Genomic DNA, 25,308 nt, shown 5'->3' on the forward strand with positions numbered 1-25,308 from the left:
GTATTCCTCCAACTCCATATGCTCGTTTGGAAGCCGTATTACTTTCGTATTATGTTCAAAAGCCTTTTGGGTAACAAGATGTTCGGCATATATATAAATGATTCCAGAGGTATTAAAACTCTTTAATAAATGTAACATACACTTATCGATCTTCAGGCTTTCAATGAGATTTTTCCAAGCCCTTTTTTTGTTTCGAAGGATGTTAAGTTCTTTCGTATCTTCAAATAAATATCATTGAGTTTTTAAAGCATTGAATTACAGACGGTTGGTAATTTCACATTAGATAATGCTGTAAAGATACGAATTTAATGAGCTTATTATACTCTGCCGTTACAAGTTCGAAGAGACATTTTTAAAAACTTTTGTCGTCAAGAAATTAAGTGGATTCAAAATTTTAGACATACGCCCATGTTCCGAATTACGATCCAGAGTGAGTTGAAATCATTTTTCAATTTCACGTGAAATGAAATTGCATGTTCTTCAATTCGATCGATTTCTAAAACATCGAAATTGCTTCGAACTGTCAGAACTAGAGGATCATCCATTTTTATTTTGTTTCTGAAGAAAATTTTTTTCTTTTTCGAAGACGGGTGCAATATTATTGGCAATTTTAAGTGACAAAACGAAGAAGATTTCAAGAGAAAAAATAAGAAAACGAATTTTGCGAGACAAATCATTTATTTTGGATTGACCTGGGGTGGAATCGGGTAAGGTGATAGGTGACAGTCACAATCAACAAATTCAGTCTGTGTAAGGTGACAGTCACCGGTGACAATAACGATTTAGTGACTTTTTCTGGTGACAGCTCTTTAGTTGTCACTTTCATTGGAAATTGATTCTTATTTTTAGTTGCTGAAATTTCAAGACAATATGAATGTGTTTGTGCCTTTAATTTTACCTTCTGAAAATGAAAATATTAATCATAATAGAAATGTCCGGCTCTTGAGGATTAACCTCCGCAATAAAATAAACATTCTTGATCTTCCAAGTCCAAAGTAAGTACGCATGTGCTATATATGCGGTCAACACACATTCCCCCTATTCTTCGATTAGCCGTGACTTTAAATTTTCTTGGAGGAGGTGGCTAGCAAAGGCTGACTAGTCAGCTCCAAAGGGCCAAAGTACTGTACTTGTGAGGTTATTTCTTTGACCTTAAAACAAATGGAGAGGAAATTGTGCCCCCTTACAATCAAATTTAATCAATGGGCTTCAGAAGAAATATAAAATTCCTGGAGGTACGATTTTGTTTCTTAGTAAAAATAAACTAATTTTATTACTTGTTTTTTATTTTATTATTTGTTTCCTAGTAATCGGTTGCATTGATGGGAGCCATATTATGATTCTCCGCCCTTCGGAAAATGAGCATATGTATTTCAATAGAAAAGGAAGACATAGTGTAAACGCTATGATCGTATAATTTAATTTTTTGATTCATTAATTTTTGTTGCCTAGAATCTGCAACGAGAACAGAAAAATTCTGGCAATAAATGCAAAATATGGCGGGAGTGCTCACGACAGCTTTGTATCGAGACAGAGTGCTCAACGAGAAAAGTTAAATGCTGACTATTGAACATCATCGTGGCTACATCAAAACTTATAATTACGTAATAATCCGGACAGCTTCAGATAGGTTTTTAAATACAACCACTGAAATTGTAACAAACGTCAGTGAATTTCTTTTAAAGTGATACCAAATTCTAAACAAAATTTGGTGATCACCATACGCAGACTCAAAAATTAGTTTGATCACTTTTTATGATCACAAAGGTGACAATCAAAAGTCACCTTAGCCAAATCCACCCCTGGGTTAATGTAAGTGTGTGAAAATTATGTGGAATTGTTCTGATAAATAAAGTTAATTCTTGATCTCCTTTTCTAAGCTTTCATTGTAATTTTAGACTAAGCAAAGACGCTTTTTAATATGTTCTAAGGGAAATAGGTACCTTTTTTTAATACCTCCTTCAATTACTTCTTTTTAAAAAATTGTTGCAACCCTCCGATCCCTAGCGGAAGGAAGCTATCTAAGATAAATTCACAGAAATAAAAAATGTGATTTGAATGCGTTAATAAAATGGAACAAACCGAACACCCACGCCCATGTTCTGAATTTCGATCGAAAGTGAATTGAAATCACTTTTCAATTTCACGTGAAATTAAATTGCATGTTCTTCAATTCGATCGAATTCGAAAACTTCGAAATTGCTTCGAACTGTCAGAACTGAAGAATCATACATTTTTATTTTGTTTCTGAAGTAAATTGTTTGCTGTTTGGAAGATGGATGCAATATTACTATCAATTTTAAGTGAAAAAAGGAAGCTTTTTATATGTTCTAAGGGAAATAGAACCTTTTATAATACCTTCTTCAATTCAAAACTTGCTGTAACCCTCCGATTCCTAGCAGAAAGAAGCTTTCAAAGATCAATTCACATAATTAAAAAATGTGATTTGAATGCGTTCGAAAAATGGAAAAAAGCGAAATACAGAACATCCATTTGCATGTTCGAAAATCCAATTCACAATACCGAAATGTGGAACACCCAAATTCACTTTCGAAAAGTGTATTCACAAGCATTAGACATGTAAAGAAATGTTTCACTTTTTAATTAGAAAAAACATATCAAATCATTGGTAGACCTTTTGCTACAAAAATATCCTGCTGATCAGAAAGAACTTTTGGGCGAAGTATTTGTTAGGCTCACAATTGAGTAGGTACATTTCGACGAAAGTTCGAAATTTAAAAAAAACAAAACTCTACAATGTTTATAGCCAAGAAATAGAAATGACGACTCTACCCTAACCTATGTTTGTTCCTTTTACCCTAGGTTAGGTTAAAGTTGCTGTCCAAGATAGAATCGGACACACCAGTTTCATTGCCCATTGTGATACCACATGTCTTTTACTCTAACTTGCTTATCTACGAGCATAAAAGCTTGGAAAACAAAAAAAGATTTTTTTCAGATCCTGACTAATGTTTTAAAGACAAGAACAAAAGCTTATGTTTCAAAACTAAAAACTATAACCTTTATTAAATAAATATAAATAAACTAGGTAGCGCAACAGTCCCTTGAGAGCTAGGGCGTATTGACTTACAACTCTCAACCATTGCTGTGTGAGAGTAATGTTGTCAGGGATATAGGGGACCAACAACTTTAAGTCGATTCCAAAAGGATAATTTGAAAAATCACTTTTCATCACAGGAATCACTCTTGAAGAATTTGTCAATACCTCGCAAGAGGCAGTACCCATGAAAAAAGGAAGGAATCCAAGACCTCTGATGGGCATGACAGTCCAAAGCACTAACCATCACGAAATCGGTACTACAAAATTGATATTTTTGGCTTCACTAAATTTTTGATATACTAAAATCACCCATTACATTGCTCAAAAAACATCAACATCAAACAATAATAATTAGTAAGTAAAGTTAGTAACTTCAAACCGAAATCGCAATACTATAGAGGACTCAATAGCCTTTTAAAGACCAAACAAAAACTTAAAGTGCAACACTCTGCTTAATTTTTTTTTTAATTATGCGTACAACATTGGAAAATCTCCACAAAACATTACATTTCATCTTCTGCGAAAACAACTCCAATTTGTTTCCTTATTGAATCTTCAACATGAGCCAGAAGTAAGCTTTCACTATGTGGCATATGTTCACTTTGAAGTTTTCCTTCTCGGATACATTTTCGAACTTCCTCTGCTTCGTAACGTAGGCCTTCAGAGTTGAGGAAATTTGTCTTGTATTTTCCTTTGGGTAGGGGCCATGATTTTTCTTTGCCATCGATATCAATTAAAGTTGTTGGACACCAAAATTGCAGAATCTTTAAGTTTACAGAAAAATAAAAAAAATGTATATTTCCTTTCATTGAAATTCTAAATACTTACCGTTATTTCACCCTTAGTTCCCTTAATAACTGCCTTGTTTTCTAGTTCCTTTTTAGCACTTGTTTGAATTTTAGCAATTCTTCCACCAGAATATTCCAACTCTGCCTGAACACACACATCAACACCTTCGGCATTTAGTTCACCAGTTGCTTTAATGGATTTCGGAGGTTCTTGGAATGCCCATTGAGAAGCCTGAATAACATAGATACCCAAGTCAAGAACAGTTCCACCTCCCAGTTCTTTTTTCCTGATTAAAAAAGAAAAAAAGTCTTCAATACACCTCTTTATCTTAACAACAATAAATAAACAATAAACTTGAACTTCTAAACACTTCAACAACTATCGTTATCTCAAGCTCAAGCTCTTACTATCTTCAGAATACCTATTTCATTTTATTTTTACTTACTGCAGACGATTAATTTCTGTTAAATCGAATCCAAATGAAACATTCACCTCTTGGATAGTTCCTAGAGCTCCGCTAGCAATCTGTTTGCGAACATGTTGATAAGCTGGAAAGAATCTTGACCACACTGCCTCCATGAGGAATAATTTTCGACTCTTGGCATAAGCCGTGAGTTGCTGAGCTTGTTTTTCATTCATGCATAAAGGTTTTTCAATAAGGACGTGCTTGCCATGTTTCAACATTAACATTCCAATTTCAAAGTGTTGTGGATTCAGAGCTCCAACATAAACGACATCTATAGAAGAAAAAGAAGAAAGGTTGAAGTTGTTGGAGATCGTATCTATTTAAAAAAGGTTCTTACCGACTTCAGATGACATTGCAAGTTCCTCATAACTTCCAAATGCTTTTGGGATTTCATGAGCTTTTGCAAATTCTTGTGCCCGTTGCATGTCACGGGCAGCTATAGCTGCAACTTTATGCTCATTGGTAGGCAAAGTACTGAGTCCAGTGACGAAGTCATGGCTTATTTTTCCAGCTGACACAATTCCCCAACGTAAAGCCATAACTTCTGGGATTCTAAATAAATTTTATTTTATTTTATTGAACAAATGCGATCACTTCTGCAATTGACTGCAAACTGAATTAATTTCAAGTTTAAATAAACTGGATAGGTCAATGTTTTTAGTTTCTTTATCAGTTGATATGTTGTTGTGAAATTATTGGAAAAAGATAAGTTTTGATTATGCAGTTTTATATATAATAAGATACGAAGGTAAATAGTTGTTGAAATTAACTTTTATCTATAGTTTAAAGTAGCTACAAGCACAAGTACTTATATGTACCTAGTGTTGTTTTTGTACTGTGGAACGAAAGCTTCTTAATGACTTGCAGTATGGCTTTCGTAGCAATAGGTCCACTGATCTCATGTGATCTCATGGTTCACCTCACCGAAACGAACAGTGGAACAAATCTTTACATTGTTTTGGAAAAATAAATACTTGACATTTCAAATGTAGTTGATAGAGTTTGGCATTGAATTTTTGAAACGTTCAACTTTAAGTTATATGAACGGTTGCCTCAGGGTTCAGTTCTGTTTCTCACACATTTTCATATTTTTTCAAATAATCTTTTGTCTGAAACTTCTTATTTACTTAAGTGTTTCACTGATGACTGTACCCTCATCTTTTCATATTCGTTTTTAGATTCTCATCCTTGTCCATCGGATGGGGACTTACAACGGCAGCTTATGATAAGTTCATTAAATTCTGATATTGATAGCTTGGTCCAATATGAAATCAAAACGCATGTAGAGTTTAATGCTTTGAAAACTCAATGCCTTCTACTGTCGCAAAAGCGTAACCATCCTCCGATACCACTATCCATGGGTGATACTTGTTTCGAGGATATTGGACAGCTTTCAGTTCTAGGTATGTGCATCGAAAACCACTTGACTGGAAAGTTAGTCAAGAAGAATCTCCCTAACTATCAAGCCAATTGAACTTATGTCTCAATGACAATTGATGATGAGTTTAAATTCAACTGCAAGCTGAACTTTATTACTCCATGAATTATTTTTTTTTTTCAAAATCAATTCCATTTAATCTTTTGTGTAAAAGGGTTCCTTGTCAAATTGGAAGAGAAATTAGTAATATTTCTCTACAATACAAAATACAAATCGTGATGGATTTGTAGATTGCCTGAGAAGTGTTTTGTAGACAATATTGTTTTTTATAGTTCTTAAAAAATTAACTGAAGGTAGAGGTTTCTGAAATAAAGTTCTAAGTTTGAAGATTATGACAGTTGATAAACTAACTAGTTGCCTTCGTCAAAATGTACTTTAAGAGAATGCAGTTGACTGCAAAAAGTCTCTGATGTTGTCTGATCCTGCCCATTGTTTTATCATTTTTTTTCACAAAACAATGCAATAGTGACAGCTAGTTGTATTCCTCCCCTCAAACAATTTAACGGTAATCCTAGTACTTCAAGGAAAGCTCATCAGTTTACCCTTGAACCCAACTACAGACGTATTGTTAAGTATAGGGATTCTTTCTCTAGGCACAGTACATGAATGTGGAACGTTTTACCAGACTCAATATTTCTCATGCAAGGGGCTTGAAATTAATGCAAGTTTCTAGTATCTGATTTGGCAGCTGTCAATCATTTTGACAAGAGCAGACTTAACTTGATAGCAAGGGAGATTTTTTTGACTAACTTTCTATTAAAGTCGCCTTAATCGGAAGGTAATGTTTTGGCAGCTGGCCAATCAGATACAAGAAACTTGCCTATATTTCAAGTCCCTTATGTCGTCTGAATCTGCCTAGTTTTATACTAACTGGCCAATCAGATTCATAAAATTTGGCTTACTTTCAAGCCCTTTATGTCGCCTGAATCAACTCTCGTGCCAAAATTCTCAAGTTAAAGAAAAAGCTCCTAAGAGATCCGTTTAACAATTATTTCAGGATCTTTAAGGGGTCACAATGCTTCCTCGATAGTTATGTTAATTCCAGTTCTGAACAGGGTAAAGAAAATAGTTTCCGTTGCTATGGAACTAACCTTACTGAGGAAAGTCGGACAAATTTCAAGTAAGCCAAAAAAAACCTGCAAACGCCTATATTCGAAGGTTCAAATTTACGTACGAACGAAATTTACGGCAAAAAATACTGAAATGTCAAATTCAGTAAAAAATCTTTCTCTTACTCCGTTCCTAAGCTCCTTGTCAATGACACTCAGCTCTTTAGAGAAAGGTAATGTCTTTGCTAGGCAGTTCGCCATCAATTCAACGCAAGAAGTAAGTGTTATGATTCCGCATGTCCTTCAAAAATTAATTGATCCTTTGACTATGAGACCAATTTTTTTTCTTACTCGTACTGTGGCTAGAGTTCTAAACAGCCGTGTACAATGGGGGAAATAAAAAACAGCCCGGAATTGAAACCCAATGCTGTCTTGAATCGTTTAAGCGAGATTAGACATGTCTATATATTCTCGGTAGGTGTATCGCCTACCACCTCTTGTGGAACGATGTTGCGACTTACTAAGGCGATACAAGGGTTTTCCTCCTCTGATCTGGCTGTTATTCAAAGGACTTATATACGTGCAAACTTTAGTATAACTCTCATTTCTAGGCTGGTGATCCTGCTACTTACACTAATTCCTTTTAGTCAGTGGCTCATTTAAGTACATTGCTTGAACACCGTAGTAAATATTCTTATATCACCCCTTTTTACCCTTAGAGAAATAAAAAAACACATTACTTCATTCCCTGTTAACAGTTCAACCGTAATACTCGCGCTTCAAGCAATACTCATAAGTATACTCTCGAGTCCTAATGAAAAAGAATTTTCAAAGAAAGACTCGTATGATTTATGAAAATAAGTGCACCAATTGACTTTGCAAATTTTTCAAGAATGAGTACGAAAGCTTTTGATAAACTCTTGCATCAAATAACTCCGTTGATCAAAAGAGAAGACACTTTTATGACCCTCAGATACCTTGCAAAGGGTAACGATTTCGAAGATGTAAAGTTTTTTATGCAGTTTTGCCACAAGCAATAGGAAACATTGTTATTCAAACATGCGAATCCCTAATATATGTATTTAGGGAATACATAAAGGTACAAACAGCTGGTGATTGAAAAATAGAATCCGAAAAATGCTTTAATATGACTGGATTCCCACATTGTCTTTTGGTAATTGGTGGGAAGCACCTCGTAATACGGAAGCCACCGAATTCAGGTTCTTTTTACTTCAATTACAACAATTATTAATGGCCATCGTTAATGCTAAAAGTTAATTTTTGATGGTGGATGTAGGAAACTTCGATGCTTAAGTTTTTGGGCACACAAAATTTTCAAAAAAATATATCAAACTTTTAATTCAATTTATTCATTTCTTTAAATTCTCTGTCTGTCTTCAAAAAGTTCCGATATGCTGGATATGCTGGAATATTCATCTTCTTTGTTTTTGGTTAATGAATCCTGAATGTTGTTTTCAATTCGATCTTGAGTCTCAAGGAATTTTGATCTAAAATCAAAAATTTTCTGGAAGCAACTTTTTGACTTCCTTCTTTGGTCAAATGAACATATTTTTGTGGTAATGGACTGCAATGGAGGTGATGATGCGGAATGTGATGGTTGGATTAACGGTTATTGATGGTATCGTATTGGTGATGAACTTGAAATAGGAGATACAAAAATGGGTGGCGATGGTGGTAGTTCTTGATGATGATGGCATTGATGGTAATATAATAGAATGCAATGTTAGTTGTTTAAGTTCACCAAGAATGAGAATTTCTTCAATACTTCTTTTGTTGCATAAATACGTTGCTCAGGGTCAAGTTTTCTGAAGGAACAGGCACAGGACTTTGTATCATCTTCATCGTAATTTTTGTTCATCGACTCGAGTTAGGCGCAGGCTTGTTGCAGAAAATCTTGTTTTGGATTGTTCTTGCTGCGTTTAGGCCAAATTTCTTAAAACAAATTTGAATTTAAAAAAAAGTTCTTAACTCACAAATATTTACCTTTAACGCTTAAACATCGAAATCTACTGTTGAGACGCTTTCGGAAGCCTCTTCTTAGTCTCGAAGAAAATCCAACTCATAAAAATACCATAACGTGGGAATATAAACATCTTCTCGCCCAGCTCCAGATTTTAAGGAATCGGCTACTTTTTTCAGATACCGACACGGTAGCACGTTCAGATGTTAGTTATTTTATTTTTAATTGTGGCCATGGTACCGTCAGGGTCAATTTCTTAATACTTCTCTAATATAATTAATTAGAACTGTGAATGGTGCGCTTTAGACAAACAAAAATTCCACTGTGTTTTATGTGAGATTTATTTTTAAATATTTTTATTTAATTTAATGTTTTTCTTTTTTTTTACAGGATAATTGATTTTATACACAAAATGCATCATTTTTTGTTGTTGTTTTATTATGTTATATTGTTTTTGTTTTAACATAAAACACACAAGTTTTTAAAATGTGTCTTTTCTATATAAAATCTATTTTATTTTTAATGCAATTTCAATGGAGTTATATAACTTTGAATTGCTTTCCCTAATTTTAGTTGTTTATTTTTTGTAATTCTTTTATTTTGTTGTATTTATTATTTATTTATTTTAAAGTTTTAACACTTAAAACAAGAATAATTAATTATATAAAAGTTGACACTACAAAACAAGTTATTTTCTTTCTTCTTCTTTTTTTTTAATATTATTACAAGTTTGTTTGTTTTTATTTGTTCATTAATTTATAATTTTTTGTTTGTTGTTTATTTATTTTATTACTTAATCTGGATGATGAAAACTTTTTACTTTTTCAATTTTAAAACAATAAAGCATTAAAAAAAACTACTTCTAAAAAATTTATATGGAAAAAGGAATAAGTAAATAAATGATTTGAAAAAAGGGAATAACGAGAACAATTTAATTTTAATATGTATTTGTTTGTTTAAATAAAATTTAGTTGAAAACGAAAAGAACAAAGAAGTTTTTTTTTTAAATAATAACTTACCTCGGAAATAATCAAATACCGAGTTTAATAAAATTAATTCGTAATTAAGACATTTACAATAATTAAAAGAAAAAAATAAACAAAAATATTATTTGAAAATTGTTATTTTGTTTCTGTTTTTCCAAATCATGGATAAATGTTTTACGTTACGAGGCATCAACAACAAATCTCTTGTCCTCTCTCCAGGACGATTATCACCTAACAACACCATCTTTGTCACTTTTTTGTTGTTGTTATTTTTCAATCTTTTTATTTAACTTAGGAATCTGGACGCAAACTGATTTTTTTTTTTTTAAATTATTTTTTCAAAAATAATAAACGCGCCCAAAAGGAAATTATTTTTAATCACAGAAATATATAAGCGCTCTTTTTTGCGTAGTAGGGGCTAGGCGCTGAATGAAGAAACAAAGTCTTGCAAGGGGTTGAGCAAAGAAAGCGGTTGTGGTGGGGTGCCTAAGCCAGTGCGCTCTCAACTATTGGGGGACATGCTGTTGTTGGTGTTGTTGCGTTGTTGATGCCATTTTCCTCTGGTTTCGCCGCGGGGAGATCGACATGAATGTCACCATTCATAATCTTATCGATCTCTGATTTCTCGACCTTAGAGCATGCGGACACAGTACTCTTCTCCAGCATTTCTTTACTCTCTGTGATTGGCAGTTCTTCTTCTTTTTCTACACGCTGATTTACTGGTTCTTCTTCATTTGCAAAAACTTCAGGGATGCTTTCCTTGATTTTGTCCCCACCTACCTCTGTGATCTCGGGCATTACTTCCTTGGTCAATTGATTTTCATTTGTTTCAATAACTGCCAAAGGCGCAGGCGGCTGTGTAAGTCCTTCATCTGGTGGTGTCTCTGGTCTTCTACTCAAATCTGAGTGTGCAAGATTTTGGTCACATTCTTCTACTGTTTCCTTGATAACATTCGAAACTGGAAGATCTGTTAGTTGATGATCTTGTAGACCTGATTCACATGGAACTATGGCCGTCTCGATTGGCGACACTGCCACCAAGGCCGATGTTGTGTTTCGAGTACTGTGTAAAAGATCATTGATTGCCGACAATCGAGCTGAGCTCGCGTCGGGCGTATTCAGGCTTATAAAGCTGTTGTGGCTTTCACTGAAGTCAGCCATGTCACCATTGCAAGATGCATTGTATCCCAGGAAAGGCTGTGGTTGTTCTGTGGGATGAACATGATTGCTTTGGTGGTGTGGAGCATTATGATAACTAGTGTACACGTTCGACGTTGAGTAAGTGCTAGTGGGGTTCTCATATGGCGCTGTGTTGGCATAGGGCGTTAAAATATCACCGTAGGTCACAACAGGCGGGATGACTACTGGTGGATATATGGTTCCATCCTGGTAATGTAGGTTTCCAACGCCCACTCCGACGCCACCATTCAAGGCTATGCTATCTACTTCTGTGGTGACTGCTGTGGGCGTCGCATTGGTATAGAGATTGTGCGTGGGTAAGGTTAATGCAACTGTTGGTGCTCCCATCACGACCGCTGGCGGCGCTGATAACGGAGACAACACCGATTGAACACCGCACAGACCACTGGCAGGATGTGTTTGTGGCATGTGATTATTGTACACATTGTACTGCTGATGCATGTGATGATGGTAGGCTTCGTTCGAACTTTGATCCAGGCTATTGTAGTTGGTTGGTATTGGATTGTAAGTGCTGATAGCTGTTGTGCTGCTGATGTTACTGATGCTGTTGCTGCTTGCTGCTAGGGCAGGAACATTATTATAAACTAAATGTGTTGATGAGGCCACTAGTTGAGAACTTAGTTCGTCAGTTCGTTTTTGCTGTCGATTTTCCATGTCCAGGCGCATAATTGTGTGTATGAAATGTGTCCTAACTCGAGATGGATTAAATTCAATGCGACCAATGACATTACCGCATGCATCACGGGAACACCCGCAGGGGAACATTGCCCGATCGACCTAAATAAAAAAAAAGTTATAAAAATAGTTCCTAATTTAGAGAAAGAACATTTTCATCCTTACCTGACACTTGATTCCAGCTTGACTGCACGCACACGTATCGGGGTCACAAAAGTCTCTGCACACACAACCGCAAATCTCTCTCGAATTCCTTATGTCTCGACATTCAATTTTCTCATTGGCATCGATTTTCCTGATGCCAGCCGCTTTCAGTAAGGCTCTTCGTTGTTTTGGTGAAACCGGTTGCAGGAAACCATTTGTCTCCGCATCCAGATCTGATCCACTGCCCTCACTTAGCTCCTCATCGCTGTCCGATTCATCACTCGACGAACCACGCGGATTGACCTCTTGCAATTGCAATTTATGAGCACGCCTTAGCTCTGCTGCATGCTCGGCCAAACTGAATGTTTTAAAACTAATGTGATGAGCTCCCATGCCAAGGGTACATCCGCCCTGCGATGGGACACATCCATGACCCTGGATGCGTGGAAAATAGAAGACTTTTACGCCCTCAAAGTTAATTGATCTTCTGGGTTTTTTGTTTTGGAGTTGCTGGCCGTCGGCGGTGTCCACAACATCCACGTCTTGGATGTGACGTTTTAAATTGGAGCGGAGGGGAATTTTTTCCGCCATTGGAGATGCACACATTATTGAGCCAACACTGGTGTCGGTTACGCTGGTCGCGGTTGTTTGCAAAGTCGATGTCTCCGAACCCAGTCCAGAATCTGAACCATCACTTCGCAGTTCCTGTTCATCCGTTGACTTGACCGTCGTAGTCAATTGGGTAGAATCTTCAGCCTCGTCTATCAGTCGTGGAGCCTGACCCACAACCGATTCGATATCAACCACGAAAAGAACATCACCCTCAGTCGATGAGTCTAAGGGATTTGGGGAGCTAACAGACAAATTTACATTGTACTCATCTATCGCTAGAGGATCTGCTGTGGGTTCCGAATTCATGGACACATTCAAATCTGGATCATTGAGAACTATCACTTCACTTCTTGGAAATCCAAGATCATTTTCGGTCTCGGTCTCGGTTTCATTCTCAGGTGGAAAGTCCAGGAATATATCTTTCTCCTCCTCTCCTCCTCCTCCTGTCTCGTCGTCGACTTCTTCCAGATAATCATTATCATTATAATCGGGGTTTTCATTCAAAGGATCTGGATCTTGGTCAGTCACGTTGACGGTGGTGGCATTTGTGCTCACAAAAAAGCTTTTCTCCTTGAGGAGAAGTTCATTCTCAACAGGATGGTTATTATTTTCATTAAGATTTGGTTCTTTCAACAATGATGATGATAAGGATGACGACGGTTCTGATTCTGATACCACCATTGTGGGTACTATACTTTCGATAATTTCACTCTCCATTGATGTGCTGTTGTTGTTGTTGTTATGGACAACAGTTTCACTTAGTTCAGGGCTCGTTGGTGTAGTTCCTCCAAAAAAATTCGATCCACTGGCATTTTTTTGTATGTATGTTATAAGATTACGAATGGGCGTAAACATTATTCTAGCTCCTGAAGTACGTAGGGCAATTTAATAAAACTCGAAAACCGAGTTTGATGAGACATCTGGAATAAGGTCATACAAATAATTTGTTTGCTATTATTATCTAAATGATGACAAAAATCATATGACTAAAAACTAATCAAAATAAATAAAACAAATACAAACAAAAAACATTTTTTTTTGAAGTGAATATAGAACCTTAATGAAGTATATTAAGAAAAAACACAATCAAAGTTCAGCAATCCTCTATTACTCCACTATGTGGAAAATAATGCAAGAACTGGAACCGAACGATCTATCACAACGTCGAATTTTTGGTGAACGGTCAATTGCATGTTTAAAGTTTAAAGCTGGCCGAAGATCCACTTTTGTATTGAAAAAAAATGTGTTAAGCGACAAAGCTCATTTCTGGTTGAAAGGGTACATGAACAATCAAAACTACCGTATATTGAATAAAGATCAGCGAGTTGCTAGGAGCATTGCAGGAGCTACCAATGCATTCAAAAAAAGTCAAAGTTTGATTCCGTCGTATTTCTTCAAATATAATCCGAACCCCAAAGTTACTGGGAAGAATAAGCACTTTTTTAGCGTAAAATAGAAGAGCTTGATTTGCATCACAAGTGGTTCCAAAAAAACAGTGAACTGTACCACACAGCACGCATAACAATGAACCAATTGAGAGTTCAGTTCGGTGAAAAGTTTATTTCACTTTTGGAACCGATCACTTGATTATGCAATTTAAAGCTTGTAGACTATTTTTGTTAAGGCTCTGGAAGTCTCTTGTGTATAGCAACAAGCCCGCTTCGATCAACTAATTGGAAGCTAACATTAAAGCCTTTATTTGTGAGATACTGGCCAATATTTTAGAAAGAGTATTTTAAAGCTAGACCAAGCGAATGGATTACTTGATCCGGAGCTGCAGCCAACATTACTACCTCTTGCAAGGAATTGACATATCCTAAAAGAGTAATTTATCATCACGTTTAAGCTGAAGGCAATTGGATTACGTTTCAACACATGGATTTTGTCTTAGCTTATAAAATAGGTCTTATCAAGTTAAATTCAGAAGTTCTTTTTGTAATCCTTTCATTGCCAAATTGGGAGTTCCCCAGGGTAGTCATTTAGGACCACTATTCTTTACATTAGATATCATTGCTGTGTCTTTAATCTTTGCGGATAATATGAAAATCTTTAAAAGCATCAAATCTTTTAACGGTTATTTTATACTCCAAAGAGATATTAACAGTTTTGTTATTTGATGCAAAAAGAATGGGCCCCCAACCCGATCAAATGTTAAGCAATGCTATCTCTAAAAGAAGAACTCCTAGTTCCTAGTGCGCCAACTACCTAACAATCCCCTGAACATCTCTCGAAAGATCCTTTATAATGATTATGTGAACGTCAGAATCCGTTTGTCAACAACCTGATAGGTCTATATCTTGACAGATATCTCGGCAGAAATTGAGTTTTAAAGCCGCGTATGACATCATCTTTAGAGAATAACTTTACAGCGTAATTTCTAGTTTTAGCATTGCTATCAAAAACTTGGCCGTTTGTACAGTAAGATGAAGGAGAATGCACACTGCTCTATCAAGGTCCGAAAAGATCTCATATGCTTTTGTAATCAAAAAAGATTGAGACACATCTTTCTGGAAAGAATTGCGCAAAACTCAATCGTCAAGATTGGAGGCAAAATCTTTCAAGGTTAGGTTGGGTCTAAGTGGATATCCAAGCTGGAAACGGAAACACTAAGGACAGTTTAATGGCCCATTGTGAAACCACATGAATCTTGAGGCTTCCTCCTAAACTCAATGGAACCAGTTTGAGTCCCTTACGGAACGTGAGAGGCTGATTATGTTGTTATGATTTAGATCGTTAAAGAAGAATTCTTGCGTTTTCGAGCCAGAGCAGGGCATATACAGAGAAGATGAAGAACTGTTTCCTCCTCATCCATACAACTTCTGCTAAAGTCATTTGACAATACGTCTAGTCCAGTGGCGTGCTTTCCTATTAGACAGTGTCCGGTTATGACACCTATTATCGAGCTTATATGCGATCTGCTTAGACATAGCAAGCGCCTTGAACGTTTTAAATCCAGTGTTGGCCAGATGTATTTTGTGACCTAAAACGTGGTGATGTTGTTCCACCTGGTGCCTGCCCTTCTCATATCGTCTTGCATTAGCAACAGTTTACTAGTAGCGATTGCCAGTACGTGCCAACATGGTAGGATAGGCTGTACTGTACCTTTCCTGGCGAGTTCATCTGCCTTACAGCTACCGGGAATGTCTCTATGACCCGGCACCCAGAAGAGGTGAATATTAAACTGTTGTCCCTCCATGGATTGTTATAGAGTTTGTAGAGACGAGTCCATTGATTTGATAGTAGCCTGACTATCTGAGAAAACACGGATATCAGATGTTGATATCACGTTTTTTTTAAGCCAACACAAGACTTCTTTTATCGCCAAAACTTCCGCCTGGAACACGCTAAAATGATTTGGAACGCAGAATTAGAGACTTAATTTCAGTCGAGTACACACCTCCAGTTTTTATCTAAGACAGGACCCAGGTATTTAGCCTCGTCTGAGAATTTTAATTGGATTCCTTTATATAGGGAGGGTTGACAAGTGGAATTTTGTATCTCCTCAAAAATAAGGCTTAATCAGTTTTGTGTGGATTAACACCTAGTCCGAATCAACTCCCGAAGCAAACTCTCTACATTTAGAGATGTTAGTGCAAATGTGATTGCAGATGTGTCCACGTTTTTAAAGGCACCTTCGATGTCAAGGAAAGCATTCACAGTGAACTCTTTATGATGGAAGGAATTGCGTAATAAAGTGTGTAACGCTGTTTACACCGATTTACCTTTACAGTAGGCATGTTGAGACGAAGACAGAAGTCTTGTATCAATACCTGCCCTTAAATGGATATCAATCAATCTTTCCAAGGTCTTAAGAAGGAATGATGATAGACTTATAGGTCGGTGATCTTAAGGATTGATTGGGTATAAAAACAACTTTAACTTCTCTCCATGCCGAGGGAACATGGACCAGGTAAAGACAGCTGTTAAACACTGCTTCAAGGATTGGTGCAATTATGTCATTTGTAGCTCGGCTGAATGATGAGTCCAATTACTGGGAAACGCCGATGATATTGACATAATTGAAAGATCAAATCATGATGTCAGTGGAGCGTTATTGAGCATTGCTACTAAAGCAGAGAAGATGGGTTTAGTGATCAATAACGTTTTTCAAGGGTATTGCCTCTTGGAGGATTTGTCAAAGTGCTTTTTCAAATTATCCGTTTGGATTTGGCTTAAAAAGGTAGTTGCCCTCCATCCCTGACAACAGTATTCGCACACAGGTATGGTTGAGAGTTGTAAGTCACAAGGCAATAGTTCTCAACGGGCTTTTGCGTCACCTTGTTTATTAAATTGAAAATTACAGTCTGGTCTCGAATAACTGAAGTCAATCTCTATAAAATACTCACTACACCGGTTCTGATTTTTGTAGCTGAGGCTTGTACATCAAGACAAGATGAGAACTTTTTAGGATGCTTGGACAGAAAAATTCTTCGAGGGATTTTTGGTCCCGTTTGCATAGATGGATAGTGGAGGAGAAAATACAACGATAAACTGTGCGGGATGTACAGCGATACTGATTTGGTCAAAAGAATTAAAATCAAGCGTCCTAGATGGCTTAATCAGGTTGAGTGAATGGACATCAAAACTCCAACCCGAAAAGTCTTTGAATCCAATCCCGAGGAACGACACAGTAGAGGAAGACTGCGGAGCCCACGAAGGTGGTCTTACCAACGTGGCATACTAAACTGGAGGTAGATAGCTAGTAATCAGCATGTTGGTTGAGGAGCAGTTCCTTCCCGACCTGTAGCGCCACCTCAAGTAAGAGCTAAAATAGAGATTCAATAATATAGTATATAGGGTTTTCCACTAGGATTTGGGAACACAGCATTATTTAATCATCCAACTGTCACTGTCAATTTCTTTAGTAAACTCAATATTTTCATTATGCTAAAGCACAAGAACGATCAACGTCTTCAAACACTTTCTATAGTTGACCGCAACTTTAAAAGCTTTGAATCAAATTTTCGGCTCTAATTATTGCCCTAGTAGACAAGCAATACAAAATTTTGTGCACACATTTTATTCGTGTTGCCGTGTCAGTGAGATAACGAGTTAGTTGAAAATATCGCTGCCTTTCAGGTGACGTAACTTTGAGGTAGTCAAGAACTTCGTGTACCTAGGCTCTGCTATCAACGCAGAAAACAACACCAGCGCTGAGATCAAACGAAGAATAACTCTTGCTAACCGCTGTTTTTTTGGGCTAAGAAAGCAATTGAGTAGCAAAGCCCTCTCTCGAAGTACCAAAGTGTCGCTATAGAAGACCCTCATCATCCCCGTCCTGATATACGGTGCAGAAGCATGAACTATGATAAAAGCTGATGAAAGCACTTTGGGACGTTTCGAGAGAAAAGTTCTTCCCGTATGCATAGAAGGGGAGGGGAGGAGAAGATGGAACGATTTGTACGGGCGTAGATTTAGCCAGCAGGGTAGAAGTCCAAGGACTAAGATGGCTGGGTCACGTAGAGCGCATGGAAACCAATGCTCCGGCCCGGAAAGTCTTCGAATCCATACCCACAGGACAGCGCACACAAGTGGAAAGTGACTTCACCCAACTTGAAGAGAGAAACTGGAGACATCCAGTTAGCGACTGAGCTAGATGGAGAAGTTTATTGGATGAGGCCCTAGTTCACACAGGACTGTAGCGCCACCTTAAATGAGAGGTTGTAATCTCAAGTCGATTAGCCATCCGTTCGTGTCATTTTACGCCGCCAGACTAGGGCTACATTAAGTCATTGGTTTATGACAACAAGCAGACAAAGTTGGGGAATATTATAGCAAACATTGGGTATGCTTCAGTATTATTTAAAAAAAAAAGTTTTAAGGACCTCATTAGAAAACCCTTTTAACAAAGGTGTAGGTAGGAATTCTTTATGTGAATACAGATCTTAACTAGACCCTCAAAAAGTCTTTAGGATGTTTCAAACAGTCCTATAGATTTTTTTCATATCCAAAGAAAAAAGTTGAGCTTGATTTGTGAGTTTCTAAGAAATGGGAGACATTAGGAAAACCACAACCAAAGTAGGTACAAATTATAATAATTCTTAACTTAACTTACAACAAAAATTCAATATTATACTTGTTACTTTCTTTTTTTTCTTTATAACAAAACAAAACTTATTCTTACCTTAAACTAAAAATCGATAGAGATAGATTTTGTATATTTTGTTAGTATAGTAAGTGGATATTAAATTTCAAGTTGGCATGCAGAAAGCAGAACAACATTCCAACGCGTTATATTTCCTTCTTTTTTTCGTTCGTTAGAGAACTAAAAATCAGAAACAAAATCAAAACCACACACGAATATCCTTACGCAAGTTCGTTCGTTCTATCAATTTACACTTCTCCCATTACCAACCAAAGTTAAAAGTTATGCTGCTGAAAATAATGTTTGAAAAAGAAGAAGAAACAAGGAAAAAAGTTCAATAGGCGTTCCATCCATATGTTAATTATAAATTAAAAAGAAGTTCTATATTATTTTTGCTAACCACAAATTAAAGTTATTAACTTACATCCAATGAAACTTTTCCTGTAAGTTTTTAAATCAATTTGTTGGAGCGATAACGACGACGACGAAGGCGACACGATGAGAAAGTTTTCGACTTCCAAACTTCTCAATCTCAATTATTAGCAACTAGTGCAGTGCAGCACAGCAAAAGGCAGAAGCAAAAGCAAACAGCGGCCTTTCTTCTTTTCTTCCTTTTTTCAATCGTTTTTGGGTTTTTTCCTCTTAACAGCAGAACATAAGTGATCGCAATCGCAACCCGATTAAAAGTTAACTTCCTTAGTTCTACTTTTTAAAGTTAGATAATGTTCATTTTATCAATGAGAACAAGGAGGATTCCAATTGAACAAAAATTAAAAAATTACTTTACCACCACTGAATTTCGCAAAGTAGAAAAATCAGTTCAACTATTTCTCTTTTTTTTGTTTATACAGAACTTTTATAAAAGTTTTTAAATGTTTCCTTTTTCTTTATTTGTTCTCGGACAGATTCTTTATTTAAGAAACTCGTATTCAGTTTTATGGGATAACATTTTGTTTTCTTCACTTCACATTTCTTAGATTTCATAGATTTTTTCTTGGTGATTTTTAAAATCGTTAGAAATTCGTATGAAGACGAATTGTACAAGTAGAAATTTGCTTTTCTTTATTGCAAGTGTTATAATTCAGTTTCAGAATTATTATAATTCATTAATTAATAAGAAAAGGATAGAGAGAGAGTATTATAGATAGATCGCTTTTACCACGATATATATTTATATATTTGTCCTATTTTTACGCACGGTAGATACGCTGTTGGTTAACTGCTGCTCAAAATCAATCTGAAAACTTTAAGGAATTGATTGGTTGATTTTTTTGGTCGTCGTCGGTGACCAAACCAATTTTTGTATTTGTTGTTAATATAGCTTTCTCTTTTTGGTTCTTAGAACAGTGTGGGGAATGAAGTGAGTTGAGATCAGAATGAAACAGGAATAAAATATGGAACTGGGTAATGTCAACGATGTGCGAATGGTTAATGTATATGGATTTCAACAAGTGTGAAGTTAGATGAGGTTGTTTTTTCTCAGCGTGGTACGTTCCTTTTATACAATTATTACCTGTTCACACTAGAAATGTATACATCACAGTAAGGGGCCGGTTATAGGTATCGGTAAAACCCTTCAGTATAAACTGAAAGAGAAGGAATATGAACTGTTTAACTGAATAGCGTTTATAGCATTTAGTAAATTAACGTTAAGTTTAGTATCCTGGAGCTTTGCACCTCATTTCACCTGATGATTTAAGAAATTCTTGGTATTATAATTCATTTAAATTTGCCTAAAAGAAAGCTCAAACATGTTCAAAAATATAAAACAAAAAAATTGCTGATGGCTTTTACTGGTAGATGTAAACAGTGCCTTAAGGGAAGGTTGCAGCTTTCATTAAGTTTTCATCACTAAAGCAATCGTTAGAATTTTTTGTTGACAGGTAAGTCAAGGCGATCCTTAAAAATTGTCTGTATTCAAAGAAAATATAAAGCCTTTAATAAGAACGGTCATATAGGAAAAGAGGGTGCGCCTATACTTTCTGCATGATTTTTTTTTCGGTTTTTAGCGAAATTTTTCATAAGAATCATAGTATTTGTATTCCAAAAGCAGTCAAATAGTATTTTTAGCACAATTTTCACTGAAAAGTAGTTGCATAATTCATTTCATAATGGCTTGGTCTCATAAGAAATGGACGGGACAACTAACCATTCTTATCCTTATAGAAAAAATCCTCTCAATTTAGCTTGAAGGCCGAAAGAGAGTAAACCCATTAACTCCTGGAACACAATGCAAAAATCAGAGCCGCAGTTGGAACCGGAGTCGGAATAGGTGTCACAGCTTGTCGCTCGTTAACAGAAAGTACGCACACAATACGTCGTACGACTTTTTGACGTTTGATAAGTCGGGGCTCTAGATAATATATTTCCTCTATGAAAACGGTTTTGTTCTTAATTATGAAATCAAAAAGAGGCTGGGATGCGATAACTCAGAATTCGTGCCAGTATATCGATATTTCTAAAAGTTTTCTAATATACACATTTTGTAAGATAAAAATAGTTTGACATCTATAAAGTTTTTGTTCAAAAGACACTTACCTAAGTCGAAACGCGATTTTATCTGTTTTTAGTAGATTTTGTAGGTTTGATATGTGAACAATGTTTTTTGTATAATATTACAATAGTTTGAAGAATATATCTTTTAGAATTACAAAGATATTCGATTAGAAAACGATTTTTTACCATTTTTAGGACACTATTTTAATTATTTGTTCTACTAAAAGCATTCCACTTTCTTTCTATTCCTAACTGCCAGTTGAACTTATAGTTATCAACTGTAACTTCAAATATTTGATATGTTTGCCAAAGGGAATGATTCCTAGATCACAATCCTAAAATTTCAGCCTTCTAGGTGGTCTGGATCGAGATATAATGTAGATCGAAAATTGGTGACTTTTGACCCTCTGGGACGCATATTAAGCGAGATATTAGCATTTAAAGTTTGAACATGGATTTTTGCCCATAACTTGTTGTAGAGTTGGTCTTATTCAAAGATAGGCACGCCAATGGAAAGGGAATGATTCCTAGATCACAATCCTGAAATTTCAGCCATCTAGGTGGTCTAGATCAAGAAATATTGGAGTTCAAAAATTGTCCATCTTTATGCCTTTTAGATGCGTTTTAAGCGAGATATTCGCATTTAAAGTTTGGACATGGATTTTTGCCCATAACTTGTTGTAGAGTTGGTCTTATTCAAAGATAGGCACGCCAATGGAAAGGGAATGATTCCTAGATCACAATCCTTGAAATTTCAGCCATCTAGGAGGTCAAGATCAAGAAATATTGGAGTTCAAAAATTGTCCATTAGGGGCCGACTTTTATGCCTTTTAGATGCGTTTTAAGCGAGATATTCGCATTTAAAGTTTGGACATGGATTTTTGCCCATAACTTGTTGTAGAGTTGGTCTTATTCAAAGATAGGCACACCAATGGAAAGGGAATGATTCCTAGATCACATTTCTGAAATTTCAGCCATCTAGGTGGTCTAGATCAAGAAATATTGGAGTTCAAAAATTGTCCACTAGGTGCCGACTTTGATACCTTTTAGATGCGTTTTAAGCGAGATATTCGCATTTAAAGTTTGGACATGGATTTTTGCCCATAACTTGTTGTAGAGTTGGTCTTATTCAAAGATAGGCACACCAATGGAAAGGGAATGATTCCTAGATCACAATCCTGAAATTTCAGCCATCTAGGTGGTCTAGATCAAGAAATATTGGAGTTCAAAAATTGTCCATTAGGTGCCGACTTTGATACCTTTTAGATGCGTTTTAAGCGAGATATTCGCATTTAAAGTTTGGACATGGATTTTTGCCCATAACTTGTTGTAGAGTTGGTCTTATTCAAAGATAGGCACACCAATGGAAAGGGAATGATTCCTAGATCACAATCCTGAAATTTCAGCCATCTAGGTGGTCTAGATCAAGAAATATTGGAGTTCAAAAATTGTCCATTAGGTGCCGACTTTGATACCTTTTAGATGCGTTTTAAGCGAGATATTCGCATTTAAAGTTTGGACATGGATTTTTGCCCATAACTTGTTGTAGAGTTGGTCTTATTCAAAGATAGGTACACCAATGGAAAGGGAATGATTCCTAGATCACAATCCTGAAATTTCAGCCATCTAGGTGGTCTAGATCAAGAAATATTGGAGTTCAAAAATTGTCCATTAGGTGCCGACTTTGATACCTTTTAGATGCGTTTTAAGCGAGATATTCGCATTTTAAGTTTGGACATGGATTTTTGCCCATAACTTGTTGTAGAGTTGGTCTTATTCAAAGATAGGCACACCAATGGAAAGGGAATGATTCCTAGATCACAATCCTGAAATTTCAGCCATCTAGGTGGTCTAGATCAAGAAATATTGGAGTTCAAAAATTGTCCACTAGGTGCCGACTTTGATACCTTTTAGATGCGTTTTAAGCGAGATATTCGCATTTAAAGTTTGGACATGGATTTTTGCCCATAACTTGTTGTAGAGTTGGTCTTATTCAAAGATAGGCACACCAATGGAAAGGGAATGATTCCTAGATCACAATCCTGAAATTTCAGCCATCTAGGTGGTCTAGATCAAGAAATATTGGAGTTCAAAAATTGTCCATTAGGTGCCGACTTTGATACCTTTTAGATGCGTTTTAAGCGAGATATTCGCATTTAAAGTTTGGACATGGATTTTTGCCCATAACTTGTTGTAGAGTTGGTCTTATTCAAAGATAGGCACACCAATGGAAAGGGAATGATTCCTAGATCACAATCCTGAAATTTCAGCCATCTAGGTGGTCTAGATCAAGAAATATTGGAGTTCAAAAATTGTCCATTAGGTGCCGACTTTGATACCTTTTAGATGCGTTTTAAGCGAGATATTCGCATTTAAAGTTTGGACATGGATTTTTGCCCATAACTTGTTGTAGAGTTGGTCTTATTCAAAGATAGGCACACCAATGGAAAGGGAATGATTCCTAGATCACAATCCTGAAATTTCAGCCATCTAGGTGGTCTAGATCAAGAAATATTGGAGTTCAAAAATTGTCCATTAGGTGCCGACTTTGATACCTTTTAGATGCGTTTTTAAGCGAGATATTCGCATTTAAAGTTTGGACATGGATTTTTGCCCATAACTTGTTGTAGAGTTGGTCTTACTCAAAGATAGGCACACCAATGGGAAGGGAATGATTCCTAGATCACAATCCTGAAATTTCAGCCATCTAGGTGGTCCTAGATCAAGAAATATTGGAGTTCAAAAACTGTCCATTAGGTGCCGACTTTGATACCTTTTAGATGCGTTTTAAGCGAGATATTCGCATTTAAAGTTTGGACATGGATTTTTGCCCATAACTTGTTGTAGAGTTGGTCTTATTCAAAGATAGGCACACCAATGGAAATGATTCCTAGATCACAATCCTGAAATTTCAGCCATCTAGGTGGTCTAGATCAAGAAATATTGGAGTTCAAAAATTGTCCATTAGGTGCCGACTTTGATACCTTTTAGATGCGTTTTAAGCGAGATATTCGCATTTAAAGTTTGGACATGGATTTTTGCCCATAACTTGTTGTAGAGTTGGTCTTATTCAAAGATAGGCACACCAATGGAAAGGGAATGATTCCTAGATCACAATCCTGAAATTTCAGCCATCTAGGTGGTCTAGATCAAGAAATATTGGAGTTCAAAAATTGTCCATTAGGTGCCGACTTTGATACCTTTTAGATGCGTTTTAAGCGAGATATTCGCATTTAAAGTTTGGACATGGATTTTTGCCCATAACTTGTTGTAGAGTTGGTCTTATTCAAAGATAGGCACACCAATGGAAAGGGAATGATTCCTAGATCACAATCCTGAAATTTCAGCCATCTAGGTGGTCTAGATCAAGAAATATTGGAGTTCAAAAATTGTCCATTAGGTGCCGACTTTGATACCTTTTAGATGCGTTTTAAGCGAGATATTCGCATTTAAAGTTTGGACATGGATTTTTGCCCATAACTTGTTGTAGAGTTGGTCTTATTCAAAGATAGGCACACCAATGGAAAGGGAATGATTCCTAGATCACAATCCTGAAATTTCAGCCATCTAGGTGGTCTAGATCAAGAAATATTGGAGTTCAAAAATTGTCCATTAGGTGCCGACTTTGATACCTTTTAGATGCGTTTGAAGCGAGATATTCGCATTTAAAGTTTGGACATGGATTTTTGCCCATAACTTGTTGTAGAGTTGGTCTTACTCAAAGATAGGCACACCAATGGGAAGGGAATGATTCCTAGATCACAATCCTGAAATTTCAGCCATCTAGGTGGTCTAGATCAAGAAATATTGGAGTTCAAAAATTGTCCATTAGGTGCCGACTTTGATACCTTTTAGATGCGTTTTAAGCGAGATATTCGCATTTAAAGTTTGGACATGGATTTTTGCCCATAACTTGTTGTAGAGTTGGTCTTATTCAAAGATAGGCACACCAATGGAAAGGGAATGATTCCTAGATCACAATCCTGAAATTTCAGCCATCTAGGTGGTCTAGATCAAGAAATATTGGAGTTCAAAAATTGTCCATTAGGTGCCGACTTTGATACCTTTTAGATGCGTTTTAAGCGAGATATTCGCATTTAAAGTTTGGACATGGATTTTTGCCCATAACTTGTTGTAGAGTTGGTCTTATTCAAAGATAGGCACACCAATGGAAAGGGAATGATTCCTAGATCACAATCCTGAAATTTCAGCCATCTAGGTGGTCTAGATCAAGAAATATTGGAGTTCAAAAATTGTCCATTAGGTGCCGACTTTGATACCTTTTAGATGCGTTTTAAGCGAGATATTCGCATTTAAAGTTTGGAC

General features: G+C 36.3%; 2 protein-coding genes across 6 annotated transcripts; both read right to left on the bottom strand.

The window, feature by feature from the left end:
- Nucleotides 1-3,494: 3,494 nt before the first annotated feature.
- Nucleotides 3,495-5,116, bottom strand: LOC129949767 (trans-1,2-dihydrobenzene-1,2-diol dehydrogenase-like). The gene is made up of 4 exons (XM_056061410.1): nt 4,654-5,116; nt 4,296-4,587; nt 3,890-4,136; nt 3,495-3,825 (listed from the first exon to the last, which is right to left on the bottom strand). The coding sequence occupies exons 1-4, from the start codon at nt 4,853-4,855 to the stop codon at nt 3,565-3,567; spliced, it is 1,002 nt and encodes a 333-aa protein (XP_055917385.1). The 5' UTR covers nt 4,856-5,116; the 3' UTR covers nt 3,495-3,564.
- A 3,990-nt stretch (nt 5,117-9,106) lies between these two features.
- Nucleotides 9,107-19,796, bottom strand: LOC129950052 (uncharacterized). Of its 5 annotated transcripts, none has more exons than XM_056061832.1 (4): nt 18,911-19,796; nt 18,712-18,773; nt 11,811-13,321; nt 9,107-11,747 (listed from the first exon to the last, which is right to left on the bottom strand). In XM_056061832.1, the coding sequence occupies exons 3-4, from the start codon at nt 13,254-13,256 to the stop codon at nt 10,257-10,259; spliced, it is 2,937 nt and encodes a 978-aa protein (XP_055917807.1). In that variant the 5' UTR covers nt 13,257-13,321; nt 18,712-18,773; nt 18,911-19,796; the 3' UTR covers nt 9,107-10,256. The 5 variants fall into 5 exon arrangements, with proteins under 5 accessions (XP_055917807.1, XP_055917809.1, XP_055917805.1 ...); XM_056061834.1 differs by having other exon boundaries at nt 18,712-18,776; XM_056061830.1 differs by having other exon boundaries at nt 18,526-18,773; nt 18,911-19,794.
- Between the last annotated feature and the right edge of the window lie 5,512 nt (nt 19,797-25,308).

This window comes from Eupeodes corollae, chromosome 3, assembly GCF_945859685.1.
Source record: "Eupeodes corollae chromosome 3, idEupCoro1.1, whole genome shotgun sequence".
In the NCBI taxonomy this organism is placed as follows: Eukaryota; Metazoa; Arthropoda; class Insecta; order Diptera; family Syrphidae; genus Eupeodes; species Eupeodes corollae.

What these genes read in the sequence shown, in the direction of transcription:
- LOC129949767 (XM_056061410.1), bottom strand. Translation starts at nt 4,855, where the DNA reads ATGGCTTTACGTTGGGGAATTGTGTCAGCTGGAAAAATAAGCCATGAC. An exon ending in TGCAATGTCATCTGAAGTCG is followed by an intron (nt 4,588 to 4,653) that starts GTAAGAACCTTT and finishes TTTCTTCTATAG; the next exon opens with ATGTCGTTTATGTTGGAGCT. An exon ending in GAACTAAGGGTGAAATAACG is followed by an intron (nt 3,826 to 3,889) that starts GTAAGTATTTAG and finishes GTAAACTTAAAG; the next exon opens with ATTCTGCAATTTTGGTGTCC.
- LOC129950052 (XM_056061833.1), bottom strand. Translation starts at nt 13,256, where the DNA reads ATGTTTACGCCCATTCGTAATCTTATAACATACATACAAAAAAATGCC. An exon ending in AAGCTGGAATCAAGTGTCAG is followed by an intron (nt 11,748 to 11,810) that starts GTAAGGATGAAA and finishes TTTTTTATTTAG; the next exon opens with GTCGATCGGGCAATGTTCCC.